The 12898-nt window shown below is 29.5% G+C and overlaps 1 protein-coding gene and 1 pseudogene across 1 annotated transcript; both read right to left on the bottom strand.

Annotated features, from left to right (window-relative positions):
• Nucleotides 1-1291: 1291 nt before the first annotated feature.
• On the bottom strand, nucleotides 1292-5937 carry LOC105167791 (ethylene-response factor C3). The gene is made up of 3 exons (XM_020695708.2): nucleotides 5690-5937; nucleotides 1685-2113; nucleotides 1292-1538 (listed from the first exon to the last, which is right to left on the bottom strand). Exons 1-3 carry the CDS (start codon nucleotides 5697-5699, stop codon nucleotides 1522-1524), a joined length of 456 nt encoding a protein of 151 aa, XP_020551367.1. The 5' UTR covers nucleotides 5700-5937; the 3' UTR covers nucleotides 1292-1521.
• Nucleotides 5938-12059: 6122 nt separating this feature from the next.
• On the bottom strand, nucleotides 12060-12560 carry LOC105167789 (ethylene-responsive transcription factor 1B pseudogene; annotated as a pseudogene).
• Between the last annotated feature and the right edge of the window lie 338 nt (nucleotides 12561-12898).

Here is a 12898-nt window from a genome sequence, read left to right as displayed (position 1 = left end):
TAACAAACAAAAAAAATAAAGACAGCAAAATAGTGATATTCAATTATATAGAAGTACAGATAATAATTTGATTAATGACATATAAACATAATTATCATGAATTTATTGACCTTCTGAAAATTTTTATATAAAAGAATGCCTGAATGAATTAAAGAGTTTTATATACCCCCATTCGTCAATATCTTAACTAACATATTTATTTTCTTAATTTTTTCTCTAATTTTAAAAGTTTTTTATTTAAATATTTTTATCTATTTTTTAATCAAACTATTTTCTCCAATTTATTTATTTATTTGTTTTTATTTTAAAAATTCAATAAGTTCATTAAATTCACAATAATTATATTAATGTATCATTAGACAAGTTATTATTTGAGGATCAACAATAAATTATTTTAATTTAAATGGTTATATTTTTCTAAGTTTAAAAATAAAAGTGCCAAATTGTAATTAAAAAATATAAAATTAATGCATGATTTTATATAAAGAAAAAAAAAAGAGGCTCATAAGGGTAATATAGAAAAACTATTTATTGGAGGGACTAATTTAGAGCGAATTGAAAAAGTAGGAACTATTTTAAAATTAAAATAAAAAATCAGGAATTAAAATATATTTTACCCATATATATAGTGCGTATACAAATATATGGGGGTGAGATATATATATTATATTAGAATCAATATTCTCAAATTCATAATACATAACCATATTTATAAATATTTTAATATATTCTTTTAAAGGCATTTATTATAAATTAAAATGACACATATATGTGTCTCTTTTAAGTTTTAGAGACACATATATAAGTACCTTCAAAAGTCATATATTAGATCTTCTGACATTTTGTTTGGATAATTACAAATGTCCAATTATGTTTTCCTGAGAGATTTAACCGTCCTCTACATGTTTTAAAGCACAAATAAAGTGTTAGAGAGTTCATTATTTTTATTTTGATTTTGATATAGGGACAATAGCTTGTTTGTGTCTCGTAAATCTATCAATACAACATATGTAAATGTCCTAATAGCAAGAGCATAATATAGAGCTTGCGCCCCAAATTTTCTCATGGAACCAATATATGTAACAAAAATTATAAGCAAACGAATATGTGCCATATTGGGACACTTTTTTGTGTCTGAACAGATATTTTTATGATGTAGTAATCCTGGAAAAATTAAATCCAAGGAGAAATGAACTGATTAGCAAATGTATCCTTAATTTATGCCACAATCATGTCTTTCACTTGCCAAGGATCAACTACTTTGAGAAAGACTGATGCAGTACACCGATCATAAAATTGATCTTAGTATCCCAATATATACCAAAAGGAAATAATCGTGGGATCACTATACATAATAGAAATTATTTTCAGTAAGTTTTACAGCTTAATATTATTTTCACTATACAGACTTAGAGGCTGACAAGAGGTGAACAAATCATTGATCAGCTCTTACCATGGAAAATTAAACCAACCTTACATTGAGTTAAATTTCTCGAAAAATTTCTAATTTCACTCCCTAATTTAATTGAGACAGAGATCTGGAAAACAAGAAACCAGGAGAAATTTATAATTAGGCATAATAAGAGAGAAATTAATGAAAGAAGCCCGAAAAAAGAGAAAAAATAAAGGAAGTGGCAAGATTTATTCACAAAACAAATTGAAAAAAATGATGATATTTACTCACTATATGAGCTTTCAGACAGGAGCTCATCCAGCAAATCAGATCCCAAGTCCTCAAAAACCACGATACCATCTTCGGTCACTTGTTTCATCTTACTACTCTTTAGCATCTTGTGAGACTCCTTTATGGCTTTAGCAGGTGATGAGCCCTCCTTGCAGCTATACTTCATCTTTTGAAGAGATTCCGCAACTTTCTCTAATGGAAAATTGAGTGAAACCAAAGGGCCTCTCGTTGCGAATGCAGCTTGATCATACGCCAAGGCGGCCTCTTCTTCTGTGTCGAACGTTCCAAGCCAAACCCTCTTCCCGTTCCTTGTCGAATCCCTTATTTCTGCTGCGTATTTCCCCCACGGCCGTCTTCTTACACCGATGTAACGTTTTTCCCGTCTAGGGTCCTGTCCATTTCTAAGGTTGGAGGATTCAGCTACTTCAACTGCAGATGTTTGAAATGATGAGAAGCTGTGATCCATCTTTTGTTTTTTGACCTAAAAGTGAAATAACAAGAAAGTCCTACGGTGGGGAAGAGAGGAGGACTACAACAAGGGTTAGATTTTATATTAGAGAATAAGAGCTTAGATTCTAGGACAACTAGTGACTTGACTTCATTATCAAAATGTTTTTAAGATATTTTTAGGACAATGATTATAAGAATATTGAATATATACAATCAATTATGGTCAGATTAATTAAATTATTTTTCATTCGATTCCCAGCTATCTATACGCTGTAATTAAAGAAGAGGGTCATGAGGAAATTAAGGTTTATAAGACTTTCTAACTAAATACTAAAATGTTTGAGGTGATGTTTATTCATTTGAATTCGTATTTATTTTCGTCTTTCTTTGTTCAATTTTTTCCATTTATATAGAAAGTCAGTTTGGGAAGTTCATAAATTTGCATATGATTTTATTATTATGAAGAATTAAATAGATGTAGGCAAGCCAATCTTGACGATGTTTTCTTATAAAGACCTATTTCTATTCAAATACAATAATTGATGGATTTGGTCAGTGTTCTTTAAGTATGAACCAATCCTATATCAAGAATATATATTCTATTTCTTTTTTGAATAACTTAAACCAACTTGAACTGGATCTGACAGACAGAAAGTTATAATTTAATCATAGTATTGGAATCCGTTGAACAATGTCAATCAGGGGCAAATTTATATTTTTAGCTCCATAGGTAGGGAGTTCAACACATTTAGTCCTCTACTTTATGAGATTTTTAAAATGGTCCCAAATTATTAAAATTCAGCATATATATATAGTCCTTTGCTTTATAGAATTTTCAAAATGGTCTCAAATTGAGAAAACTCGAGACATTTAGTCCTTTACTTTATAGAATTTATGGGACTATAGTGTCGAGTTTTTTCAATTAAAAATTGCATTAAGCATAGGAACAAATGTGTTTGAGTTTTTTCAATTTCACGACTATTTTGATAATTTCGTAAAACGGAGGACTAAAGCTATTGAATCTTCCATGGCACTAATAGTATAATTTCGACATAAATAAGAAAAATCAATTTATACTTAACAAATCACATTACCCCAAATGTTCTATCATAATATCAGTTCGATGCCACTGTAGTTTCTCTCTTTAATTATATCAATTCACCTGAAGACCTCAGAAGGTTAAATTAATCTTTTAATTTATGAAGTCCAATTCTTTGTGTAATAATTTGAGGTTAGCCCTACCCTTTGTCTTCTTCCGTCGGCGGTGGGTATCTGAATTGCTTTTTTGGGTATGAGACAACGAAAAAAATAATATTACACATGTGTTACATATAATAGTGTTGTAATAAATTCAATTCTTTAATCTAACAACGTTAAGGGAGTGGGGTTCACTTCCTAGACATATGTAATAAAATATCTTCGACTTCTTCAGTGGAATACGATCGATGGGGTCTGTTTTCTTTTTTATGTTTGAAATTTTGGAAAGAGGAACAAAGTTTACTATATGTCTTTTGACGAAATATACCTTAACTACATATAAGTTTCTAGGGGTTTGAAATATATAATACTTGACATGTTTTAGTATAACTGAATAAATACTCTGCACATGGAGTCCGAAATTTATTGTGCGCTAGTGATTGCAAGTAATAGAAGAAATATATTTTTCGCTAAAGTTAATTATTATGGTTAAAAAAAAAAAAACTATGGCGAATATGAATTAATCATGACTTCTGCAACAGTCATTAGCCGTCGTTTCTGCTAGTAAGGTCAAAACATTAGTTATGGTTGAAATTATGGCAAATGTTTTGATTATTGTTGAAAATCATGGCAAATATTGCTTAACCGTAGTAAAAATTTAAATTTTCACATTGATTTTTTATTTTATCATGGTTAATAGTATTGATTTACCATGATTTTTAAGTTGTAGTCATTTATATATAGTGTAACAAAAAATTAATTATTTTATAGTGAAGAACGAAAAAAGGATATAGCATCATCTGGACTGGATTTTCTACTCCAACTCCTTTTGCATCTTCTATTCGGATTAACATATACACGCCACGTATATAATATTTTGTAAATAAAATAAAATACATAATCTTTATATATACACTTGAGTGATATATACTAATTGGAATAAAAGATTATAACAAAATGTGGGATAGAAGATCCACTCTTATTAGTCAAATAGTAGCTATAACAGATGAGTTGATCTCTTGAAGCATCATATGCATTGCCTGAGAAATAAAGGAATTGTTTTTCCATAGAGGTGACAGTTCAGTGTAGTGGCATCATTATTTGCAATATGTTGTGGTAAAGTCTTGTAAGTGTCACAATGTTAATTACCCTCAATAAGTGAATAGGGCAAAAAGAACCCCAAAAGAAAAGAAACCTTGAATTACCCTTCTCTCTATAAAAAAATGTTCAAAGTATCCCTTCTTGTAGGAGGTGTTTAATGTGCATTTATTGTGCAATTTTGCTTGATTTTTAAATAAAAATAATATTTATATCCTTAATTTTTAAATTATTGATCTTATTTAATGTATGTCAATGGTCTATATTTCAGATGGTTTGATTTTGTCTTACTTATTAATGATATTGATGGTCAACTGAATCCGGTCGGCCAAGGAGGGCGGAGAAGACCGCAATGGGAAGGTGGAGGCACAAGTGGTGTTAGGAAGAGGGAGGTGCAGTGTGGAACTAGACAAGAGGCACGGGTGTGGGGTTGGGGGCACGACAAGGAGGAGAGAGGTGGCCATCGGCGCAAGGGAGGCTGGGCTATTGTAGGTTAGGCGACGAAGGGAAGATGGGGAGGGTTCATAGGACGGTATAATTTAAATTAAAAAAAAAGAAATTATTTTAAATTTTTACTTTATTCATCATTGATATATGAAAATGAATATGGATCTTGAGATTAAAAATAAGATAATGTTGACCATTATTATTGATTCCCATGAAATACTCCAGGCCCGTTGATTTTCTTCAGTCAAAATTTGGACCGTTCATCAATTCAAAAGAAGATCCAACAATTTCTAAATGAGGGTATAAATATATTTTTTTAATTAAATAAAAAACAACGATAATGTGTGTTATACAGTTTACTTTAAACGATATTTTACACTTTTTTTTTAAAAAGATCATGAAAGAGTGATGAGTTAAACTTTTCCTTTTTTTAATGTTCACAAGAAATCTTTTAATTTTCACATTTAACTTGTCAAATGTAGGTAGTTTGCAATTCATAGGGATACAAAAGGAGTTCAATATAACAAAACGAAAGTCAAATTGAATTTTTTGTTCCAAATTATATATATTATAATATATTCAATTTAATATATACACGCTTATAAAATATATCCTTAAATAAATAAACGACATAATTTTTATCTATATGTATGACGTGTATATATTATTAAATAAAATAAAAAAAAATACAATAAAATCTAGAATTGAGAATCCAATCCGATGCAAAGCGATGGCCAAAGAATTGACTAAACATCAAATGCTTGAACATGGCACAACAAATCTGGAATTTAGTAATGAAATTTCCAATCATACCTCCATGCATGAAATGTCCTCTCTGATGACTGAAAAACAGCTTGCTGGCCGGATCGAGCACACTTGAAACATATATAGGCTGTCGGATGCATACTAGATTACTACGTATGACTGCTGTTACAGCTCTCGCCTTTCTTTCCCCACTGTTCTTTCATTTTCTTACATGTTGGAAGTGAAATTTACGAGAATGCTCATTGACATGACTCAAAGTCTGAAGTCTAATAAGGGATGAGCAGAGTTTCTTTACGTTTACGTTTACAAGGTTATTTATAAAGTCATATATATATATATATATATATATATTCTAACAGTGGGGAAATGAATTAGGTTATTATACAATGAAGGAAGCATAGTTTTGAGAGACCTCTTTGTCGTCGTCTGTCGGCGGATTCCACATGAGACATTCACTTACTACTTAGGTGAATAATATTGACATTAATTGTTCCTCCATGCTTGTTCATTATTAAATAAATAATTAAAGACAGAGCCATCTTACCACTAGCAACACTCGTTGTCCCAGTGTAAATATATACCTTTTTGTAATGAATTAAGACAAAAAATTAACATACGAATATTAATTACATAGGAGGATAGAAAATAGTCTGTGAGAGAATTAAATAATAGAGTAAATTACAATCACTTTTTCATAAATTTTGACATAGTTATAAATACATTTTTCTTGTTTAGAAATTACAATTACTCTCTTTGTTATTAGTGTTCGTCTAACAACGAGAGAGTTATGTTAGCTTCCGTTAGATTTCAATTGAATTTTATGGTGAACTGATCATAATACCCTTTTGGATTATAAATAATAATTTTATAAAATATTTTTATGAGCTATTAATATATGCCTTATGAATTATTTACTTTACCCACTTTAAATTTTTTTCAAATATTTTGATTTACAAAAAAAAAAAATCAACAAAAGTAAAGTAGTGATTTCCACCTCACTATTTAAGAACTACATAATTATTTTTCATTTAATGAGAGTGTTTATAGCTTTTGGGATGGTAATAAAATATTTATAATTATATCATAATTTAAAAGAGGAAGCTGTAATTTATCCTATTAGGTTGCAGAGAGAAACGAAATAAAAAAAAAAATAGGAACCCAAGAAAAATAAAGAAATTATCTGATAAGGTAATTTATTGACAAATCAAAATACCAAAAATACAGTGAACAAAATAAAGCGAGCAACAAACCTTATGGCGAATTTCAAAGTAATGAACCTTCAAAAGTATGCCATCGACTTAGTTTTTGCTTTCACTTTTTCCCAAAAAAAAAGAATTATATATAAAATCTTTCAAAGTTCTTACATGGTTGTTTGTCTTGTTCCGTCGGCGGTTGGTCCACATGTCTTTTCCACTTTCATCTGGGGTTGGTAGCACCCGAATTCGAAACGGGTCAAGAATATTAATAACCATTTTTAGTCTTCTTGATTATAGATCTTGAGATGACATCAAGTTTGGTCGTATTTTTAATCTTGTAGTTATAATAATTTAGCACTTTAGTCTTATACTTTGTTAGAATTGTAAAATAGTCTTTTTATTTGTTTTAATTAGGAATATTGTAATTTTATTGGTGTTATTTAGGGAGTGGCATTTCTGGTTCTGTATAAATGATTTTTATAATTTATTCTTGTAATTACTTTATAATTTTATAATTTTAGTTATTTTTCAGCTAATCCCACTGAAAAATTTGCACGTGAGTTGCACAGGATCCTATTAAATTATAATTTTAGTCATGTAAATCAATTCCTGCACAATCAAAAATGCTAACTCCTTTAAATTACAGGAATATAAAATATTAACGGTCCTTAAGTTACAGGACTAAAAATGCAATTTAATTGAGTCGTGTGTAAGTCATATTTAATTTTTTTCATAGCAATTGGCTGGAAAATGATGAAAATTGCCAAAATTTTAAAATTACAGGACGAAATTATGAAAATTAATTCGTGCAAGATCAAAAACACTACCCCCATAAATTACAGGGCTAGAGTTAGTTTTTTTCTTTTTTATTTCTTAAATTTAGGACAAAATTGATTGAAATTTTCAAAGTTGGCCCTAATTATATACGATGTTACCAACGTTGAAAGTTTCATTTAATTTTATCCTAAAATTGGGAAATTAAAAAAAGAGGTGAAGGTTTATGTTATAACCCTAAGAAACTATAATATTAAACTGTTAAAAGAATATAATTACAGGACCAAAAATACGATTAAGTCTAAACAATTAGCTGATAAGTATTTAAAAAATCTATCTTTTATTTTTTCAATAATATTTTGAAATGAAAATATTCAAGAGCATAAATTAGTTCGTGTTTCTAAACATAGGAAAGTATTTATTTTTATTTATGGATTAAACATAGGAAAGTTTAATATTAATAAAGATGATAAGAAAGGAACTCCAAGATCATTTCTTAAATATTCTATAGTACTTGAAAAGCCGTCATGTACTAGTCCAAAGATCAATCATTGGTACATATATATATATATATTATATAAAATAATAATTGAAGTTAAAGATTAATATAACATAAAAACTAAATACATCATTAATTACAAAAGCAAACAAATGTGTCAAGTATATGTATCTGAGCAATGATCGAAGATAAACTAAGAAATAAGCAATTTCTCATACCATAATGTCATAATTTCTTTTAAGTGATGATGACATACATTGATTACTTCAACCTCTTAATAAATTAAGAAATATATCAATTTAATTAATACATCAATATGATAAAAAATAATATATAAATAAATTATATCACCTTACATAAAGTGAGACAAATAATACTCATATTAGGTGAGATAAAAAGTACTCATATCCGCATGTCCGATGAACTTGAATTTATAATTTCGAATTTATTCATAAAATTCAACTTTAATAATTAAATTAAAATATCATTGATCTTAACGTCATAATTAAATACATAATAATTACTCAATGAGGACTTGTTGGATGGGAGCGTTTTATCTAAGCCAAGAAATCTATATATACCCTACACATTCCTGATTTGCAACATGATTTTGATTTTCTTTTTTTTGGATAAACAATATATTATAAATTGATAAAGTTGGGAAAAATAATTTTTTAGTCTCATAAAATAAATAAAAAAATTTTTGGTACACAACTATGACAAATGATACTTTTAGTTCCATAAAACTCAAAATAACATTTTTGTTTTAATCCAAAAAAGTATAATTTTTGACTTTTTTAGTTCCAAAATATTTACAATATCTTTTTAGTCTAAAAACAACAACGCATGTGACTTTTTGGAACTGCAAATGCGTAATTATGAGTTTTATGGGACTAAAAGTGACACCTATCATAATTGTGATATCAAAACAAATTATGTTCTTATTATGCGATTAAAAAAGTATTTTGCCCAATACAGTTTGAGATATTGACTTTTAATTATGCATGTCTTGTGTCCTTATCACCAGAGAGTTATGATCAATCATCTTTTTCACTTTCATAATATAATATATATATATATCTTATAGGACGACAAAAAACAGAAACTACTAGCAATAAAAATATAAAGTGAGTTTTATAATTTTTATAATAACAATTATTGCGTAAAAGTTGCTATTATAACCTAATAAAAATAAATAACAAAAAAATTGTATATAAAATTATCTTAAAAACACTACCCTAATGATACATATATAATAGCAATCTAATTGGTCCATTTTTGTCAACTTGGACAAAAAATTAAAAAGAATGGGGTGACACATAATTTATTCCAACAACGTTTGAAAAATTCAGTACCAAAAGAACCAAAATTGTAAAATATTAAAATACTATGGGACTATTTTGCAATCATAAAAAGATAAAGGATAAAAATGTCAAAAAGCTTACCGAACCAAAAATATTTTTAATCATGATTAATTATCATAATTAATAAACAGTAACAACGACTAATTATTGACTATAATTTTCTTTTTGTTTTTATCCCATTATTATTAGATCACCATATTGTGCTTCCCTTGGCTTTAAAAATTTTGTAACTTTAGTCCAAAATCAAGACTTGACGGTTTGTCAGAAATTTAATGAAATTAGGTTTTGGGACTAAAATTATAAAGTATTTGGAGTTATATATGGGATGCAATTTTGTGAGTTGAAAAAACGACCGGATAAAAAAAGATCGTAATTAAAAGTCATAACTCAAGTTGGATATAAAATGCAATTTTTTCCTTCTAAAGGATGGGAAAAAATTGCAACGTTAATGTTGTAATAGGTAACAACTTCAGTCTTATACGAATTTACTTTGATTGCAATTGTAATTTTAAACATTGAGGACAAAATTGGCTGGAAAAAAGTCCACATGACCAACTTAATTAGATTACTTTTCCAATCATTTTTGTTCTTAGCATGCAAAATTTTTAAAATTATAGGATAAAATTATCAAAATAAACTCATATGAAACTAAAATTGTCACAACCCTATTCTTACCAAACAAAAATTACAATAAACAGACCATAGCTAGGCATACAATTAACCAGCTGTTTCCTACATATGCTAGTAACAATAAACAACCCCAACTCAAAGAAAAAGGACAGGGAGACTAGAGTACATCATAAAAAATCCAACATTTAATCATGGTTAAAAATAAAATAGTTGTAGTAAATAGTCATTAATCGCGGTCATTAAATAGTTATTGGCCATGGTGTTTGTCAGAGTGGCTAAAACATTTACCATGGCAAATATCTTTTTCATAGTGAAAAATTTATATTTTTGCATCAGTTTTATTTAGCCGTGGTTAATAAAAATTATTTACTACGACATTTTAGTTCATAAATATTAAAAATGCAGTTAATAGTTATTTTTTTCTAGTCGTAATAGAGTTATGAAAAGTAGTGCATCAAATAAAAACCTACATAAAAATGAGTATATACTTGAATCAAAAGGTAAAATACTTTTTTAATCTTATAAAATAAAGATAGATTTTTTTTTTGTATCCCAATTATGGTAGGTGACGCTTTAATCCCATAAACTATAAAATTATGTCTTTTTAGTCCCAAAAAATGTAATTTTGGGCCTTTTCTAATCCCAAAATTACAACGTCTTTTTAGTACCAAAACCACAACATATGTTACTGTTTTGAGACTAAAAATACATGATTATGAATTTATGAGACTAAAAGCGACGCCTGTCAAAAATTGTGGTACCAAAACAAATATCAATTTCACAAGTTGAGGATGAACTCTAACAAGAAAAAATCTGTATAAGTCATTTCTATTTCTTGATCATATATATGCATTTCTCAAGGATGATGAATCAAAATTTTCGAAAGTACATACAAGAAGAGTTGGCAGCAAATAAACTCAAATGACAAGGGATGCATGATCCGGTGAAGCAGACTAACACAGTCAAAACTTAAGGTTGTCCCCCTGCAGTTAGAACTGTCTTCTGATACAACCAAAAAGCCATTTTGCTATAGCCATAAAAACCTATATCATAGTGAAGTAGGGGCTGTTGAAACGCGTCCTCAATCGCAAAGATTTACGCCATTTCATCGACCAAAAGAAGCATCGATTGAATGCTGAATTTATTATCCACAATTTTAGCAACTCAGAACTCATGAAATGTACCAAAACAGCATACCTATGTAGTAATTTCAAGAAAGAAAATCACTTTATATAATTGTTCTTTGAGCTTAATTAAGCCATTGATTTGGATTCTCTACTCAAACAAACGAACCAATTAACATCGACAACTTCTACGAATAACGTTCGATGTATATGACTGAGGTATTTGCTCTTCATCGGCACATGCAAAAGCAAAAGACATAGAGAGCAAAAAGATTGAAAAGAGCATCGATCTCAAACCAACTTCCGACACAACACAATGTTGAAGTATGATTTACTTATAACTATTTCAAAGAATTAAGGTGACTCCACTGCATGCTTTGCTTAATTATTTGCTACTTATGAATTTATAAATAGAATCGGCGTAGTCCCTTAGTTGTTATATCGTTATCGTTAATTACATCGTCCGATGAGAATTTCAGCTATGGAAGTCAGAAATGTTAGAAGGCAGCTGAGAAAAGTCTAATTCAGATAGAGGCTCGGCTGGGGAAGGGGGAAGTAGAAAAGTTGATTTTGTATGAAGAGTTTGGGCCTGAAATTGATACTGTGTATCGAAAAATCAACTCCATATTGAGTTGAATTTTCTCTGAATTTCAAATTCCACTCCACAATTCAATTTGATAGAAACAGTGAGAGATGGATGGGTAGAGATCTAGGGTTTTAAAGAACTGAAGAACAAAAAATGATGAGAAATTAATTAAAATCAGCCCAAGAAAAGGCATAAAAGAACAAGACTTACTCACAAAACCAGTAGAAAAGTTAACCCTTTGCAGTTCAGTCACCAGTTGAACTCTCAGACAAGAGCTCATCCAGCAAATCAGACCCCAAGTCTTCAAGAACCAATACATCCTCTTCATTAGCTTGTTTCTTTTTATTACTTGTTCGTGTCGTCGATGCGCTCAGCCTCTTATGTGAATCCTTTAGGGTTTTAGCAGGTGATGAGCCCTCCTTGCAGCTGTAATTCATTTCTCTAAGAGATTCCACAACTTTTTCCAAGGGAAAATTGAGGGGAACCGAAGGGCCTCGCATGGCGAATGCAGCTTGATCATACGCCAACGCTGCCTCTTCTTCCGTGTTGAACGTTCCAAGCCAAACCCTCCTTCCGTTCCTTGTCGAATCCCTTATTTCTGCTGCGTATTTCCCCCACGGCCGTTTCCTTACACCGATGTAGTGCTTGTTATGAGCTAAATGATCTGACTCCTTTGCATTACTGTTTGATGAAAAGCTCCGATCAGCTTCTCCATGCTTGAAAGGTGAAGAGAAATCCAAATCCATTCGTTTTCTTCACTGGATCCAACCCTTTTGGCAAAGATAGAACATGGATGAGAGGAGTCTTTTAATGTTTGATTTTTGGATGATAATAACAACCAAGATTCTTGGACAAATTAGATGCCTTGGCTTCATTATAAAAGTTTTGTTGGATTTTGTATTATTTATATACATATATATATATATATATATATTTTCGTTATGAAATAATATCAGTGAAGAAGAAGTAGATATTTTGACTGGAGAGCTTGCAGCAGCAAACATTTGATCTTTTTCTAAGCTTCCTATGTGTTCCGCTAAGAAGGTTTGGTGTTGAATGTTCAAATTTTGATTGATGATTATTA

This window comes from Sesamum indicum, linkage group LG8, assembly GCF_026168435.1.
Source record: "Sesamum indicum cultivar Baizhima isolate 11 linkage group LG8, ASM2616843v1, whole genome shotgun sequence".
Lineage (NCBI taxonomy): Eukaryota > Viridiplantae > Streptophyta > Magnoliopsida > Lamiales > Pedaliaceae > Sesamum > Sesamum indicum.
Note: the sequence above shows the minus strand (reverse complement) of the source record. Positions and strands in the feature narration are given on the sequence as shown.